The following is a 17984-nucleotide window of genomic DNA, read 5'->3' on the forward strand; positions in this document are numbered from 1 at the left end:
CACTGCATTTTTTAATTTGATGATGATAGGAACAAAATCCTCTCATTACTAGTTGTCAGATTCTCTTTAAAATCTAAATTTAAAAAAAGTTTTAGTGGACAGCATAATTACATTGTCAAAACAGCAATTTTCACAACCGTACTGATAAATAATACTGGAGACACAAGTGAAAAACAAAAGCAGCATTTGAGAGATTAAAGTACAGTCCAGGAGTTAAACAGGAGACAAAGTGTTGCCTGGTAGTCCCTCGTAGTTCAGTCATGAATTTAAACTAAAGTAAAGTAGATGGGAAAAAAGATGTTCTAATGTATATGTAAGCATAATATTGCACATTGACGGTTTTATATGAAAAATCTATTCGAAAATCAGTTCTACGTTTAAACATATTGATAACACCTGTAGGATTTATTAAGTTTTTATTATTATTATTATTATCCCCCCTCACTGGATTAACGAAGTATTAGCAATCCATCTATCCACCTACATTCTGAATTTGATACATCATGCCTCTGTGTAATTCTTCACTCTGACCTTGTGGTGTCGCTGTCGGTCAAAAACACAAAACCAAAGCATCCATCTACCGCAGAGTCAAGTGTAGAAATAAGCAGTTGTAACAAAACTGTATAAAACGCGAAATGTTCCGAGTTAAAATGTACTAACGATTTATACGCCAGCTCGCTAACGGAGTCGTTTGGCCGGTGAGCGTTTCACGCGAGGTGGGAGACGAGACGTGAAGAGGTCCTGATGATGGAGAGCAGGTGGAAGACAACAGTTAGCAACCACTTCAAGCTAACATGTGCAAGAACTCAAACATATTTTCGCTGGACACGAAACATCTGACGTGACGTCACCCACATGTGCGCCATTAAGGTAACGTTTAAAAAAAAAATACGACCTGCTAATGTGTGTGCCTGTGTGTGTATGTTTGTGTGCTAATGCTAGCTTGCTCCTGCTAACTAGGTGTGTTGTCCACATGATAATTAACTGTATGACGTTTCTCCTTTTGGGTAAGAGAAGTAACGTCAGTTCATTAATTGGATACGTAAAAAATGCTCTTAAAGTGCATTGTGGCATTTGAAAACGGTTGGTTGACATGTGATTTGCAACAGACACTTTATTAGGTACACCATCACTGTGTTTTGATTCATTTAAAGAGACCACAGAAAGTTATCAGTACCCTGAAGGTCCTCAAAACCAAGATGTGACCATGTTGCTTAAACGTTTCCTATTTAAAAGCCTATTTGTATTTTTTTTAAATGTATAATTTGTCCCTACTTAAATTCCTATTGAAAGTTTCCAACTTTGAAATTCCATTTGATTTTGAAACCGTAATTGCGAGTTGTTGTGCGATTCCCACCAAGAGCAGACATTTCCAAATTTGTTGACATGACTTGCTCAAAAAGCAAACGTCTGTGGCCCAGTCATCTCTCATCTAGTTTTGCATTGCGCAAGGGGAGGCTTCGCCACCAATGGGACGAGAGCCGGCCCGTCCAGCTGCATGGTACAAACGTCACAGCCGGCGAGGGAACGTCCCCCTCACCCCACCGGACACTCATGGGGTCGACTGTAGTGCTATTCTTGCCCAAGCAAAGGCTAATTGTTGTCGAAAGAATATCACAGTGCTTGTGCTGTAAGCGATCTCATTCGGCGGGATGATGTTGTTGTCTTCAGAGGAGAACATGGTCGTGTTTGGGGCCCTCCTGAGCATCGTTGGCTGGGCGTCTCTCTACTTCGCTCTGTGTCACGTCAACGGCGGCCGCAGCTGTGAGTGGAACTGTCGACTTGTCACCTTGCTGCATGGCATCCTGGCCGTCTGCATCACGGCTTACATCGGCTACGTGGATGGACCCTGGCCCTTCACTTATCCTGGTAGGAGGTGTTTTGTTTTTCAGTGGGCTTAAACTTTTTTTTCGCCCAGATCTCTGTGCCACCATTATGACCAATGCTAAAATTCAGGAACATAATAGGCCAAAATCTTTTTTTTTTCCCATAGCCAACCGATCCATTGATAACAAACCTGACACTGCACAATATACAAAGAAAATTCCACTTTTATGCAGATACTACGGTGGGGCTGTAACAACAAATTGAATTTGAAATCGCAAATAGTGACCACCAAATATATTGTCAATGCAATTTTAGAATGTGTTAAGAAATGACTTGATGGAAAAAAAACATTTGTAATAACTAAAAAAAGTGATGCAAAACATGTGGACTACACTTTGTAAGAACTAAACTGATCCTAAATAAGTAAATAAATAAAATATACATAGTCTTATGTGAAAAAAAATCCCTGCCTAGGTACAGTTCGGTTGTATTTAACTTTATTTCATCTTGCGTTTGTGGAATGTGAATTAAGCAGCGAAATCCACCCGTTTTTCATCCATCTCAAGGGGCGGCCATTTTGCCACTTGCTGTCGACTAAAAATGACATCACAGTGCCTAAGGGCTCAGGTAACGACAATTTGCGGCTCACTTGTGTTCCAACATGGTTCATGAAGCTTCAAATCAGCTTCATGAACCAGTTGTAGTATTTTTGGACTCCTGTAGATGGCACTCTCTGATCAACATTGGGCTGAGGGCACACTGACTCACCATTTTTTAAACCAACAGTGCCATCTAGAGGACTCAGAAATACTGTTAAATAAATAACTGTTTCATGAAGCAGATTTGAAGCTTCATTTTCCCATCATTTGCAAATGGCAAAATGGCCACCCCCTGCTACTTTTTTCATTTTCCACAAATGTCATATTAAGCAGAAGTGACATAGAAAATGGATGTATGAAATTTACATATGTGGAAATGTATTTGTGCGCAAGGTACGAAGAACACGCCTCTGCAGATAAGTGCCATGTTGCTGAGCCTGGGCTACTTTGTGTTTGACATGGCGTGGTGCGTCTACTTCCGCACCGAGGGGGCCGTCATGCTGGCCCACCACACCGTGAGCATCCTGGGAATCCTGCTCACTCTCTGGCTGGGCGAGTCCGGCATCGAGGGCTGCGCCGTCCTCTTCGGCAGCGAGATCACCAACCCGCTGCTGCAGGCGCGCTGGTTCCTCAAGCAGACGGGACGCTACGGCACGCCCCTGGCGCACACTGTGGACGCGCTGTTCGTGCTGCTCTTTGTGCTGATGCGGATCTTCGTGGGAGGCACAATGCTGTACTGTGAGCTGATCTCGCCGAGGCCTAGATTCTTCATCAAGTGCGGGGGCGTGGCCATGTACGCGCTCTCCTGGGTGTTCATGGTGGACATTGTTCGCTTCGCCGTCCGCAAGAGCAAGAGTTGGCACAAGCAGCAGCGGGAACGACAACAGGCCGCTAACGGTCGCGACGGAAAGACGGACTGAATCGGATACTAATTTAATGTAATAGATAGAAATAGCCTTTTGGGAGCAAAAAAAAAAATAATGCTTTTGGCAGTTTTTCAGCTTGATTTTGTTTGGCTGTTGCGTCAAAGGCACAGGCAAAACGGCGCAGAGGAGGTTTATGTGGCTGGAAAGCAGAACACTAACAGATGTTGCACTTAGTTACAGCAAATGAGCAAAAAAAAAAAAAAAAAGTGTTTCCAAAGAAGCCACTGTTTGTGTGTGTGTGTGCGCGCATCGTGTAACAGCCACAATTTATGTGTGAGTCATGATTACCAAAACCTAAAATTGTTCAGTGGAAGCCCCAGACTCTGGAGTTCAACCAAAGAGTAAAAAAAAAAACATTCTCACATGGCACAGCTGTCAATCGCCGAGGGACACTATCCTGCGTGTTTTCGATGCTTCCTTCTGATCAGCTCTCCAGCAAGCTCTGCAGAAGCATGATAACAATCTTGATCATTTGATTCAGGTGTGATGGAGGAGGGAAACATCAAAAACATGCAGGATAGTGGCCCTCGAGGACTGGAGTTTGACACCTGTGTCATACGAAATGAGTATACTGAATAATGACTAGCATGTTGAATAAGAGAAATTTTTTCTTTTGCTCCCTATTTTTTGTCTGTCAGGCACCTTTTGAATGGCGTGTAGTTTTACTTGACTATAGATTTATTTTGGACAGTTTGGAACACTAGAATTTTTTTAATGCGGAACAGCTTGATTGTAATAATTGGACTCAATGTTCACAGTCAAGAGGCTGGTACTTTACTTTTCAACGTTGGAATTTGCATGTTCTCCCCGTGCTTGTGTGGATTTTCTAATTGTTGGTTGCTGATGTGTCCTGTGTGTAACTGTTTGTCTGAACGGTTGTTTGTGTACATGTACCCTGTGATTGGCTGGTGACTCATCATGGATGCCCCCCCCCCCCAGGTGCCAGACCAGATTAATTAAAAAAAACGTGGCTCTTGGTTACAGTGAACAGACCGGAAAGTGTCCCCCAAAAAAGTAGGCGCTGTTTACAACTTGTAATCCTCTCAGTCCTTGTGAGTCATATCGAAAACGTTGTTTTTTTTTCTTGTTGTTGTTTTTTTTTAATATGACAAACTGTGAACAGATGTTGAAGTCTTACTCAGGGAGAAATATTAAACAACTTTAACTTCTTGTTTATTCTGTTTGAACTCATTTTTCTAAGCTTTTGCCTGTATTGATTCTCTTATGCAATGGCAAAAATCATAGTTTTGGCTTACAAGCTGATCATTTTTGGCTCAGTGCCCCCACTGAGCTCTTTCTTGGAGTACCAAAAGAAGTGTCCGGTGAATGTATACATATCTGCTGTCTTAATTTATTCCTGATTTTCATGCATTTCAATTGATGCAGTAACGTGCTAAAACACACGTCATTTAATTGCTTTCAGCACAAATCTATAATCGTCTACTGCGAACTCTGCAACATCGGCGAGGCAATTCCCGAAATGAACGCCAAAACCAGTGGCGATGTTTGTGTTTATGATCAATTCCATAGCTGCTCAGCAGTCCCTCGGTGGTGGACTTGTCGTTGATGTCCACTAGATGGTGCTAAAGTTTCACAAAACAATCTGACGAGTTACGTGGCTCTCACATACAGTAGTGCATTGTTTTTCTTTTACAGAATGAATCGCTTTGTTGGCTCTTTTGACTACGCGAGGAAGCTTCAGCTTCCCCCCTCATCACAGTATATAATAATTTTTTGAAACGTGTTTTGATTTGAGATGGCGGGGGATTACAGTACTGAGACGCAAATAATCCAATAATCAGATAAACTTGATTGTTTACTTGGATAAAGGGATGTTAAAATACTTAATTTGTTAACGGCGATACGCCTGCTAACACCAGTATTATTTACATTGCCTTTCAATTGTCAGAAATGTGCTGATGATCAAATGCGCCTAAAAAGCAACAACACACTCACCGGCAGCAATCACCATTTAATAAAGATAAAAATGAGAAAAAAATAACACGCATTAAAAAAACATTTGACCAGACGTAATGAACTGGTGGTGAATAAGAAATGAAGACTTGTAGTAAAAAATAGAAGGATATATTTAGTTACGAGTTTAGTTTAATATTTGAAATTCATTTAAAATGTACTTTTTTTTGTTTTACAATTTTCTCGTCTTTTTATTGTTATTTTTTATGTACGTGCACGCTTAGCTTCCATTCATTTAACATGACAATACTGTTTAGCGTCTATATGCATATAATGTCTGTATGTTATGTAATTAAATCAATAGTCATGTTGTTATTGTTTTAAACTTTGTTCGCATACGTTTCGTTTTTTTATGCGTTTCGAAACCCAGGATGCTGTTGGAGTTTTTCCCCATCTCCCGGCGGAAGTGGTTGGTGGACGTTAGGAATCGCGGCGGCTAGCATGCTAGGGCGTTGCTAGCGGCATACACTGGCATTTTTTTTACTCGTATGTTCCTTCAACTTTTTATTCTCGTTCAAATGACCTCGAGCATTGGGTAGAAAAGAAAACGTCGCGAGTGTCCCTAAAAGTTTTTTCCGACTCTTTGAGTTGTTGTTTTTGTTCACGACAAGTCGCTGGCGGGGGACAGCTCGTTACTTTCTGCCCCGTTAGCTTGTCCACCTAGCGTAGCCTGCTTTTCCAGCCACGGGAATTGTGCTGAGAGACGACTGAGTGACTCCGTTCTGGAAACATGGAGTCAAGGAGCGCCGAGCGGTGCTAACGCATACACTAAGCTCGGATTCTCTTCTGACCTCTCGGGGAGACTTTTTTTTTCGAAAGCTGGGGAGGCTGAAACGACCATCGGACACTTATGCAGTATTTCCCACCCCACTGTTCGGGATTCGGATTTTGCTTAGTTTACATTGGAAACAAGAGCACACGACGCAAAGTTTTTTTTTTCCTCTCTCTCTTCCAAAAGAGCTCATCTGTTTTGTTAGCTGAAAGCTACCAAGACTTAAACGCTCATTTCCTTTGAGGATTCTCGCACAACCAAGCTTCACGCTCTTTTACAAACTATATTTTTTTTTCTCGTTTTGCTCGTTTGTTTGAAACATTACAGTATCAAACGACTCTTCATGGTAACGACAGAATCGGGCAGGAGATACCAAACCGCAAAGTGCCGACTGGAGGAATCTGCGAGCTCTCCCAGGGACGTTGAGTCCCTATCCGAACCGGGCAGCGGTGGTGGCAGGCGGACTCCATCGCCACGGTGCCCGTAAGATTGGAATACCCGAAAATTGGGATGTGGATGTGAAGGCGACGACAATTTGGAGCAGCAGTGTTATTTATCATCAAGGGGAAGGATATAATCTCTACCCAGGCCCTGATTCTGTTTTAGGGTCTGCAGCATTTAAATCAAATTTTCTCTGATCCACCTATACATTAAGGATATTTGCCATTAGCATCTGCATTTGCATTTTCATTTTCTAAATATTTATTTTATTTTTTTAAGAAAAAAGGATTTTTTTCCCCCGAATGCCAGAGAAGGACGCTCCTCCAAGTCGCCTCATCACACTCTGGAAAATGTTAATCGAATATAATTTTCTGCAAATCTAGAACCGGAAGCCCAATGAGTGACACACAGGCCAGCTTCACTGACAGGTACAGTATACCACCAATTATGCTTGCGATTCTGTAATAATGTGAAGTGGAAACTCATTGACTGGCGTCTGATCTGTCAGGATTTCATTGCGATAACTTGTGATAATTGGTTGCGGAGTCCTAAAATCTTCGTTAAATGTCTGGTGCAGGCATTGTTTAAATTGTCAGTTAAATGTCAACAGTCCAAAGTGTGAAAAAATTATTGATGCTTCACATTATACCAAACACAGCTACCTTTAGGCATGTTCAATTGATTTAGTCATATGAGTTATACACATGCCACTTTTTGCACTCTGTTACTCTTAAATTGGAATAAATTCCATTTTCTATTCTATGGTTTTCGTCACAAAACCAGCCGAAAAAAACCCCAAACCCTTTTATTAGGTGGATAGGATAGGATATGTCATGCATGTATGCCTAGTCTGCAGTTGGATAACTCGAATAGGGACACAGCAATTAATCGAATAATTCAGTTTGATTTTTAAAACAAAAACAGGTCAACAAAATCTCTGCGTCGAAGCTGATAATATTTCCACACAGTCTTATCTACCACTACGTGTAGAAATAAAATGGTGTGATGGTGATGAGTCAAGAGACCATAAAATTTGGCATCATTTCACATTCAACAAGGATAAAGTACAACACAGCACAGCTTTGACCGCCGCCACAAGTCATCCATGAGCTGCTGATGGATGCAACTCAGGCCCAAATCAGTCTTGTGCGCCATGTCACTTTCTCACTTGGTTAGGCTACTGCTTTTAAAGCCATGCACTCTCAAAGTCACAGATACTACAGTAGGATGGCGGACAAAAATAATACATACACCTCCTCACATTTACGTGATTGTATATATTAGTGTATATAAGATAATGTGAACTCAATTTTGCAGTGTAATGATTGGAACACAATCACTCGAAAAAAAATCTTTCATCATTTGGGGCCTCTTATTCCCAGGAATTATTCTTTTCGGAGACTCTTTGATTTGGCCAATGTAGCTCTTTGATAAGACATGCACTCTATGCGCTTCCAAGTAGTCCATTGTCGCAACGTGTTGACTAATAACTGTCATACAATCTAATTACTAAGGAGCTACATCCGATCCTGATGGAAACACTGCTGACGTTAGCGCGGGTAATGGTGTTGTTTCCCCGGCAAAGTGCTACTTGTCTTAAGAGCGACTCTGCCTGGCTAGGTAACGCCACCATTACCGCTAAGCCTTTAACGCTTACCTTTTCGGCACCCATTAAAGCGAGCTTTGGATTTAGACGCAACCTTGTAATCATCTTATTGGAGGAATCAGTCAAGCGAGCTTGGACTCTTTCCTCCGTTCCATCGGTTGAACAGCAAATAAATCCTGCCTGTTAAGTCCCCCCCCCCCCCCCCCCCCCCCAGTTTAATCCATTACTCCGGAGTCCTTACATCAAGTAATTCCTCTGTGGTTTTGTACTCCGAAAAGGGTTTTTCTCTGTTGCGTTGTGACCGGCCTTCTGACCTGAATCCCACATATCTGTGAGGAAAGCAGGCCAACTACCTGGAATGTGCTTGCTTGCTTAGTTGAGGACAGAAGCAAGCTCCGGTTGTAGCATCGTAGTGCGGATACAAGATAGAGGTTAAAGCTCCATTATACTTGCCCCCCCCCCTTTTTGCCCCTTTGCAACGATGACAGCGGTGATTAGCACCCTATTTCGTAGTGTGTTTTTTTTAAATTGTGCTACCACAACACTGTGTGGCCCAAATGAGCCCATTGGAGCACAGTTGGTACGGTTAATGTGTTAAAGGGGAGGTCAACCCCCCCAAAACATTTTTGGCAAAAATAGTTCAATGCACCCCCGCTCGTCAAAACCCGGCATGCTGATTAATGTTGCGTTTGTGGAATATGAGTTAAACAGTAAAATCCACCTGTTTTTAGCTGAAAAATGACATAACAGTTGCTCAGTGTTCAGATAACGACCAATCAAGGCTTGGTTTCCGAACACTCCTCCATGGCATAAAAACGAGGATTGAATAATTTCTGCTTTTTGAAAATGCTAGGACTCAGAATGGAAGCTTTTCAGCAGGAAATCCTCCTACATAGATTTGAAATGGTTTTTAATTGCTTTTGATCACATTTGATATTGAAAACTTGTATTCCCAGTATGTGGGAGTCCTGCAAGGTTCCGTCTTTGGCCCAGTGCATCTTTAATTTTAATTTTGTAATTTTCTGTTTTAACACTCCTGAGCAAGAAAGCATTTTGGCGTCAAAATGGTCGCAGTTGAGAATGAAGCAAAGCGTTGGTGATCATTCTTCCCAAACAAATAAATGCAAAGTAGTGTGAAAGCAGGCTGCCGGCCTTATTTATGCTGCATGACTTCACGCTAAACTGACATCTGTAATGGATGTGCGGTGTTTTCTCCGCTGTTTATTTCAAATTGTTTAAATATTTAATCGCCCTTAAATTAAGGTTGCTTGTGGTATCGGGCATGTGATCGGGTTTTTGCATTGTGTTTTTGCTGCGTTGGCCATGCCGGGGAGTGTGTCTGTAACATCTATCGGGGACACGCTGCCAGCCCGTGGGTCAGTTTTGTGAGCCACTAGTTCTTTGTCACTAAGTTCTGCTGATCTCCACGTTTTTTTTTTTTTTTTTTTTCGTCCCACCCCGCCACCCGCCTGCCCTGAGGCCCTGCCGGAAAGTGGCGCTGGTGACATCACGAAAAGTAAACAATAGCTTTCAGTGGGAGCAGGCTAGCTTTAGGCTATATGCTCCTCGTAGGTTCATGGATGTAGGTCAGGTACATGTGATGAATATGAAGGCGAGAAGATTGTTTTGATGGGGCAGGTGGCAGTGTTGACGATCTGCGTGCGTTGCTCAAATGATAGAAACGGAATTGTTTGTTTTATTTGTTGTTTGCTTGTTATGACTCCAGACGTAATGCATCAGCCTACTTGCAACAATGTCAAAATGACAACCGAGCGAGTACTCATCGGTTGGAATGTCAGCATGCTGACTGGTGATTCATTTGTGTCTCCGGTCCTCCTAAATGTTGGTGCTATTTTCGACTTTTTTGTCTTTTGTGCTTGTCGAGTCGCATTTTTCAGTGTCGCCGGGCCAACCGTCAGAATGCTACGATCGCAGAGTTTATAATGCAACTAATCAATGCTAATCATTCAAATTTAAGACGATAAATGCTCCGCTTATGTATATACTGCATAGATATGTAATAACAACTCGGGATGGCTATCGATTAAAATTTCAAACATCGATAAAATATTTCATTTGCGATTCACTTTGATTGATTTTCGGTTCAATCAAGGATTCAACCCATTACTAATTTTACTTTTGGATGGAAGGCGTTCTCAGAAGAACTAATGCTGCAATTATTACAAACGTCTTTCTGTAACAAGGTGGATTAGTCAAAATAGTTATATTTATATTAAGAATTGAAGCCAATGCGGTTACATCAATCATGTTCGTTTTGTTGAACATGAACTGATCAAAACAATAAATATATGTAAATTTATGGGGGAAAAGCCGTTGTTAAAAGTATTGGTATATGGTTTTATGAATCAATATCGGGCTATGAAAATAAAAATTGATTCAAATAGATTTTTTTAAACCCCGCCCTAATAACAGTATAACTAATTAATAACTAATTAATTAGCAGAGGCAGATATTTTCCTAAATTTTGCTGGTCCATCATTCATCAGTCTGGAATTTTTCGTGATGAACCGAATTATAATCGTCAGTCAGTCTGTAAATTAGTTCCTCAGGAGTCCATCGTTCCGTCAAAATGTCTGCAAAACCAGCATCATTCGGTGACAGACTGACGGACCGTCACTGGTTTCCGATGGTTCCTTGTTGTTCAACTCATTTATACAATAGGCAAGGACTCTAACACACAGCAGGTGTATGGTAATTTTTTTGGTGCTAACTCTGCCTTTTTGTTTATGTGATCGAATGTCTTAGCAACCACAACATTTTTTTTCGAAGTGGGCAATAATGAAACATAATCTTCTACTGTGGCTCTATGTCTGCGTTTCACATATCCCGCCACATACCAGACCTGTCAAATTCACTGCATCGTCTCACAATTGCATTGTACGCTTGTAATAAACGCAAATTCAATTTAGCTAAGTAGCCTTCTGCTATGCTAGCATTTCATTCAAGGGCACTGCGGGGGTATCACATTGTTCGGCTTACAGTTCCCCTGAAAGTATTTATGGCATCCTCTTGATTGAATTTATTATTGAACGTGTGGTCACATTTAGGAACCATCTATTTTCTTTATGGAACGTGACAATGAGTGAAAATAGTGGAAAGAAGACTGAAATGTGGCGGGGGAAAAAAAATAATGGCAATGCTCATGGGCGGTGATGCTTGATCGTGGGTGGAGTTTACGCTTTTTCGCTCGTCCCTTTATGTGCTGTGGGGGTTTTATCCCAAAGCATTATGATACTGATGCTTGTGGACACTGTCTACGGTCCGGCCCCTTTAGCCAGGCCAAAGGACCTGGAGGGCCACGCATTACTCTCACTCCACTAAAGACAAGATCATGAGAACAGAGAAAATGAGGACAAGGAAAAGGAAGTTGGAAGTGTTTTGTCGGGTGAATGAGGCCAGCGTCATTGAGCGTAATCTGGTGGCGCATCTGGAAAATAAAGAACTCAAATGTGGTGAATAGAGTTGGACATTCTCAGTGTGTGTGCTTCATTTTGTTTCAGTGAAGTAAAAAAAAGAAATCTTGGTGTTTCAATGCTGCGCTGCATGGAATGACTGTGATTTATGGCATGTTGGGATTCCTTCCAGTCCGTTTTTAGAATCCACCATGGCACAAAGACGAAGATTGAATAATTTGAAAATAAGAGGAATTGGAATGGAAGCTTTTCAGCAGGACATAGATTTGAAATGGTTTTCAATTGCTTTTGATATTGAAGACCTGGATTCCCAGGATGTAGGAGTCCTGCAAGGTTCCGTCATTGGCCCAGTGCATTTTTATTTTTTATTTTTTTTTCTTCAGTTAATTACCATATCCCGATAATTTTAGCCCTGTTGAGTGGCTAGTTCAATATTGGCATGGCAAAGGGCTGGGTGAATTTTCCATTTTAACCATTAATTAGTATATTTGTCAGGAGAAACTTGATTTCTTGCGCAGTTTCCGCAGTTTGAAGCATGTCCTCGCTTGCGTTTGCACTGACAAGATGGCTTGGAACAGAGAGGATCGAGTTTACGAAAGCACAGTAAGCGTCGCCAAGTTAGTTCCTTTCGTCTTTCTATTCTTCAAAAAAAAAAAAGAAGCAAATTCCCGTTAAGAAACAGGCAAGATTATTTTCGAATTACTTTACATCAACAAGGGGGGGAGTCCGATGTCCGCGGCAAATAAATAAAAGTGCGTTTTAGTCTACAACCTCTGCGGTGGCCTTTCCCGTGTTGGGACGAAGCAGTTCAGTATTTATTGGAATGAACCAAGTGTGTCAAAGCGGCCTGTGGATGAGATACACCGTCTCCAACGCCCTTCTCTCTGCCAGCAGAAGTCATACGCGGAGGGAAACGGAGCTGCAACCTCCCACTGTACTGCGATTACCCCGCACTGCTGCTTTCTGCTGATTCAGGGCTAAGCAGCCACTTTAAAACGCTGCTGCACTTTGTCAAAGAGCACTGACATTAGAACTCAGGTTCTGTCACTGACTTGGATCCAATCTCTATGGAGTTTTTGTCAACCTCCAATTTTCCCGCAGCTAGAAATACCAGTTACTGGGGTCAAATTCTTGTAACTGCACAGAGCTGGTTAGTTTGTCCCGGGGGGGCGGAACGATCCGACAAATTTAAAAAAAAAAATGGGCTCATTTTAGTCCGGCCCTCGTGCCACCGTAATAAGGTAAGTGGATTTGAATAGCAAATGAGCCAGCTAATGATTGTTTTGGGATTTTGGTATTGCCCCCCCCCTATTGTAATGGTATGCCCCAGTAGCAGGTGGGAGGCACGGGTTACGTTTTGCCAGAATGAGGAAATACAGGCACGCAGCACGCTGCTGTCTCACGTCTCTTTTTACACAAAAAATTTTCTTTAAATAAACCTCTTCCGTTAACATCTCTCCCGCGGCGGCGTCATGCACGGACGATTTTTAAAAACATTTATTTTAAGGTCGAACGGGGCTGGACGGTCGAGGCCGGACCGGTAACTCTAACATACCCTGTGATGGTGCACAACCGGAAAGGAGGACGTGAGACTAAACACGGCTAGTACAAGAACTTACATTTGAGTAATCGTTGTTACAAAGTACCAGTGCTCGATAATGCCATTATGTCTTTTAATCGGAATGAAAATGTTGCAACAAGCGTCATAGAGGTGGAAAATGCCCCAACACAAAGATTAAAAAATAAATAAATCAATATATAAAAAAGTCAGTCTACTTCACGGTTTTTCATTTTTCCTGGAGGGTTCTGGTCCATCTTAAGTGCGAAAAATGAATGATTACTGTATTAGTTTTAAAAAGTAAAAAAAAAAAAAAACTTGTATTCAGTTCTGCAAATGTATATGTGCTATCAAAAAAATAGATTTCAAATCATATTAAGTCTTTATCCACTGCGGAGTTTTAACATTTTTTAAATGTTATTTTATTCTTTTATGACGGCGTTGCAAATCACACCGTTGCTATTTTTCGACACCACGGGCTCCCGTAACCCCGCCCGACCCTCGTTCGACACCTAAAGCACTGAAGCTACGACAAACGAACGGAGCACAACTGACTAAACTGACTTCTGCTCCTTTTGAATTTGTTCCCTTTCGTCGTCATGCCAGGAAATTTTGCCACCGATCAGCGAAGTCCTCCGGTATTCCCGGCCAGCTCCAGTGTAAACAACGTAACGCGTTGAACTACCTCCTTTCCCTTTCCCGCGCCCGTCCCAGAGGACAGGAGACAGCATAGCGTGAAGAAATGTCTATCCCGCGGCCTTCATGTCTCAGGAATCCTGATGAGGTTTATTGGGGCAGAAAGGGCACCGTTTCCCCCCTGGAGGCTTTAGCTTGAGCTTCAGAGCTATGACCTCTGTTTCTTCCTACGACGACAATTGCGCTCCCTTTTAGCCCCCTCACCCCCCCCCCAATCCTCTCTGTCTGGTTCAAACGCTCATTGCCCCATTATTTTTAATCTGTGCCCCAGTTAACACATTGATACCTTGAGGCTCTGCTAAGGTCACGAGTCTTATTTGAAATCAGACATGGTCACAATAGAGAAATGCGTGGGTGTTGACGCCTGCGAGGGAGGGGGAGGGGAGGGGGGTGGGTATGTGACCGTGTTTGTGCACAATGACACGTTGCAGGTAGACGGATTAGATAACATCCGCCGCGCGCCGTGTCTTATTGGCTGGCTACACGGCTGAGATCAAATCTGTCCCCCGCTGGCTGCATACGACGACTTTTCCAATTTCCGAAGTTGCTCCGTTTGTCCGTCGGTATGACTCAGCCGCCCGCAGAACATGCCTTTCCTTCCTCGGTATCCAGTGAAACGTGCTGCTGTGGTGTGCAAGATCACGTGTTTCTCCTCCCGGAATGGACCACTCCTCATTCTGATGTTGGCGGCCTCAAGGCAGCTCCTCGGATTTTTTTAATCTTCTTTAGGTTTAACACCACCTGAGAAATGTTTTTTTTTTCTTTCTGCTGGTATGGTCCTCGTAACGACAGCGTCGCAACAAACGGGGGTTCGTGAATGTACAGTGCTAAACTTCACACCCATATATCGGCATTGAGGAATTCTCGTATACTTAACTTCGGAGTTACCGTGTTTGGTCCCAGTGGCCCTTCTACTTTCGACCTTGTTGACCCCCCCGGCGTCTTAGTTAAAGTCAACAGTCTCAAACTGTTAGATCGGCAAATCAGTGCTGTTGTTCCATTCGGCTTCTTTCATCTTAGGCAGCTGGCTAAAGTGAAGATTTTTTTTTCCCCACTTAGAAACCGTAATCCATGCTTTTGTTACTTCTAGGCTAGATTACACTAATGCACTTAATTTTGGAGTCAGCCAGTCCTCCCTCAGGCACTTCCAACTCGAGCAAAAAACTACTGCTCGCCTTTTAACTGGAGCTCGGAAGACGAATCACAAAACTCCAAACTTGGCCTTCACCGGCTCCCAGTGCACTTTCGAGTTCGCTTTGAGATACTTCTGTTCGTCTTCAAACCTTTAAATGACCTCGCCCCAGCGTACCTCTCCGAGCTCCTCCACCCTGCGCCCAAACGCTGCTGGAGGTACCGAGGACTAAGCGCCGCCTCAACGGGGAACGTGCCTTTTCTGTTGCCGGTCCTTCACTACGGAATGAGCTCCCATTAAATTTTAGACGAGTCCCATCTCTGTCCACTTTTAAAACTCGTTCGAAGACTAATTATTATTAATAGCCTTCGACTCCTCATGAGACTCGCTGTTCTTCTCTTCTTCGGCTAGCTATTGTTTTAATTTGTGTTTGGATTTCCCGCTAATTTATATCACACGATATGGAAAGCGCTTTGTTACAGCTCCAGCTGTTGTGTCATACGCGATGTAAATAAAGTTGGATTGTATTGTATCGTATAGGCACCGTCCTTTCTCTGTCACGGCTCCGGTACGACCACCCAAAGTGGAAAATTGTTTAGTCCACTTAGACGCCTATTCCGTGTCAGTTCTGTTTATGTTAGAACAGCGGCATGGTGAGGAAAAAGACTGGAAAATAATGACTTTAAAAACAGTAGAACGGGCCCAATGTTCATTAACGTGGTGTGTGTTCCGTATATTTTAATTGACTTAAATGTGTTGAGCTTCCATTGTGTGTGCGTGCGTGTGTGTGTGTGTGCGCTATCCTTTAAACAGGAACCTGCAGGGCTTCCCCTGAATCCTGCCCCTGTTCATCTACTCTTTCATTATTCACCATTTTCCCTTCCTCTTCCTTTTGGGAGACTCTTTCACAAAAATAAGGCTGTTCGCCGCCGTGCCTCCCTCGCTCCGCTGCTCCCTCTCTTGCTCCCTTCGGTTCTTCATACTTTGGTCTAGTCACGCTCTCCTCTCCTGCCGCTGTTGCTGAAGTTGGCGAGCTCTGGCACAGTTTTCCATCAAAACAGCAAACCTCAATGGCGCATTCAAGCCCGGGCCCGCTTGCAGTACATTAACACCCCTCCCCCCCCTCCACCTCCTCCCCCCCCCCCCCTCCTCCCTCCTCACTCCACCCTTTTCTGACTCTGTCGTTTTAATGGTGCGCTCTTTGAAGAGTTGAATTAAATGTCCTGAGGAAAATTGATTGTGGATATAAGTATTCTCAGCAGGGAAAAATTCTGGCTTAAGAGTTTTTTTTTTTTTTTTTTTTGAATACTTTGACATTTATTTTGAAGTTGTTCACGGCAGCGTGTCGCAGCGTAACAGCTGACTTGCCTGTGTTTGGGGCCGTTTGCCATCGCTAGCTGTTGACTTCAACAACATAATGACGCCCTGAAATAACATTGCATCGCTAATTAAGAGTGCGGGGAAAAAAAAAAGACTGACGCCGTATTGTTTGGCGCCTGTTAATCGCGTTTAGCAGCAGTGTCGGTGCTAGATGTGGGCGGGTTGCTAGATATCATACAATACTATAAACCCTTATTCATAAAGCTCATTTCATAACAGCTGGAGCTGTAGCAAAGCACTTTCCATATGGTGGAATATAAAAAATATATATATAAAAATAAATTTGTTTGGTGGCCTGCGCACCAGCTGATGACGTCACGCGTGATAATATAATTTTGTAATATTTTACTTTAACTCCATGTTTGACACCCCTGTTGGGTTTGTATGTTCTGAATTACTAAATAATAATAATAATAATAATTGCGCTGCGTCTTCTGTCGTTTTTTTTTTCTGAAGGAACACTCATTGTAAATGTATTTTTTCCGTGCTATCAGAGCCTGTTGCGTAAAAATGGACAAATGCTATTTACCAAATTATCCTGACCATTACAGTTACTTTGATAGATGTGGTTTATATTTTTTTGGACATTTTTGGGAACTATCAATTTATTGACGCTACAGTCGCCTCTCGATAAATTGCATATTGTTTTTTTTTTTTGTTTGTTTTTTTTGTTAAAATGTTGAAAAGCATGGCATAGCATTCCCTCATCTGCAAGTCGACTGTGCTAAGTGTTTTATTGGTGTTCTCGGGGGGGGGGGTTTCTTTTTTTTTTTTTTTCCTTCCAACAAACGTTGCCATTGATGACACAATCATATCATCTTGCCGTCGTCGTCTCCTGCACACACGCAGCACTCATTTAGTGTGTCTGGTGAGGTTTGTTTGCGTTGTTACATTAGATTGCGTATTGCAGTGCAGGGTAGAGCACCGGTCAATTTCCAATCTAAAATATTTTTCAGCCTCTAATTACTCGGGAGGACTGCGTTTTTCTTTTTTAAATTTTTTTTTTATTTTGTGGTTGGGGAGTGGAGACCAATGCTTAAAATAATGTCAAGAGGTCCGTTTTCACCGTCTTTCAGAAAGGGTGCCAACAGGCAGCTGGATCTAAAATCCAATTTTAATCAGATCCCGTCACCAAGTGTGCATCTTATCCCGTTCACGTTGCCATCCTGTTTCTTTTCCCTCGTGAGCTTCTCTCTTCTCATTACTGTGTTCATTAGAGTATTTAAGTCATTATGAAGAAATGCGACAATGGAGCACTGTTGTCTGCGAGACAGACAATTGACTGTTAATGCGGAAACGGTACACTTTTCAGTTGGATGGTGAGAGTTTTGCGCCAATGTTTGTGTCTCAAGATGAATTTCCAGAAACTATGAGCCCTTGATATATAGAAGTGCATATCACAATTTTGGCGTCTTTTATGAGCACCAGCATTTTTTTTTGTTTTTTCTTTTCCCCCTGACCAAGCTCATGTATGAACTTAGACTTACAGCACGTCGGGGCAAAGTACGGCCCGCAGGCCTGATCCAGCCCATCTGCTCTATACGGCCTTTATGAAGTCAAAATAAAACGTCAAGTATGTGCTACTTTTATTTTGTGTACAGTACAAGCGAACAAAAGCAGCGATTCGTCTTTAGTGGTG

The 17984-nt window shown here is 42.5% G+C and overlaps 2 protein-coding genes across 4 annotated transcripts in view; both read left to right on the forward strand.

The window, feature by feature from the left end:
* The first annotated feature begins 547 nt into the window (after positions 1–547).
* tlcd5a (TLC domain containing 5a) lies at positions 548–4526 on the forward strand. Of its 2 annotated transcripts, none has more exons than XM_088300767.1 (3): positions 548–870; positions 1672–1869; positions 2820–4526. In XM_088300767.1, exons 2-3 carry the CDS (start codon positions 1680–1682, stop codon positions 3344–3346), a joined length of 717 nt encoding a protein of 238 aa, XP_088156893.1. In that variant the 5' UTR covers positions 548–870; positions 1672–1679; the 3' UTR covers positions 3347–4526. The 2 variants fall into 2 exon arrangements, with proteins under 2 accessions (XP_088156893.1, XP_088156892.1); XM_088300766.1 differs by lacking the exon at positions 548–870 and adding an exon at positions 909–1007.
* Positions 4527–5721: 1195 nt separating this feature from the next.
* The window catches only part of arhgef12a (Rho guanine nucleotide exchange factor 12a), a 36089-nt gene continuing 23826 nt past the window's right edge, over positions 5722–17984 (forward strand). For both annotated transcript variants that reach the window (XM_088300672.1, XM_088300673.1), the window contains exons 1-2: positions 5722–6581; positions 6923–6967. In XM_088300672.1, coding sequence (XP_088156798.1) covers positions 6442–6581; positions 6923–6967 — 185 coding nt within the window. In that variant the 5' untranslated portion in view covers positions 5722–6441. The remainder of the gene's footprint in view (positions 6582–6922; positions 6968–17984) is intronic.

This window comes from Idiotropiscis lumnitzeri, chromosome 7, assembly GCF_059441095.1.
Source record: "Idiotropiscis lumnitzeri isolate Australia: NSW breed Sydney's pygmy pipehorse chromosome 7, RoL_Ilum_1.0, whole genome shotgun sequence".
NCBI classification, from domain to species: domain Eukaryota; kingdom Metazoa; phylum Chordata; class Actinopteri; order Syngnathiformes; family Syngnathidae; genus Idiotropiscis; species Idiotropiscis lumnitzeri.

Excerpts from the sequence above, each read along its gene's own strand:
- tlcd5a (XM_088300766.1), top strand. The coding sequence starts at position 974 with ATGATAATTAACTGTATGACGTTTCTCCTTTTGG. Across the intron at positions 1,008-1,671 it reads TATGACGTTTCTCCTTTTGG|AGGAGAACATGGTCGTGTTT; the intron begins GTAAGAGAAGTA and ends TGTTGTCTTCAG. Across the intron at positions 1,870-2,819 it reads CTGGCCCTTCACTTATCCTG|GTACGAAGAACACGCCTCTG; the intron begins GTAGGAGGTGTT and ends TTTGTGCGCAAG.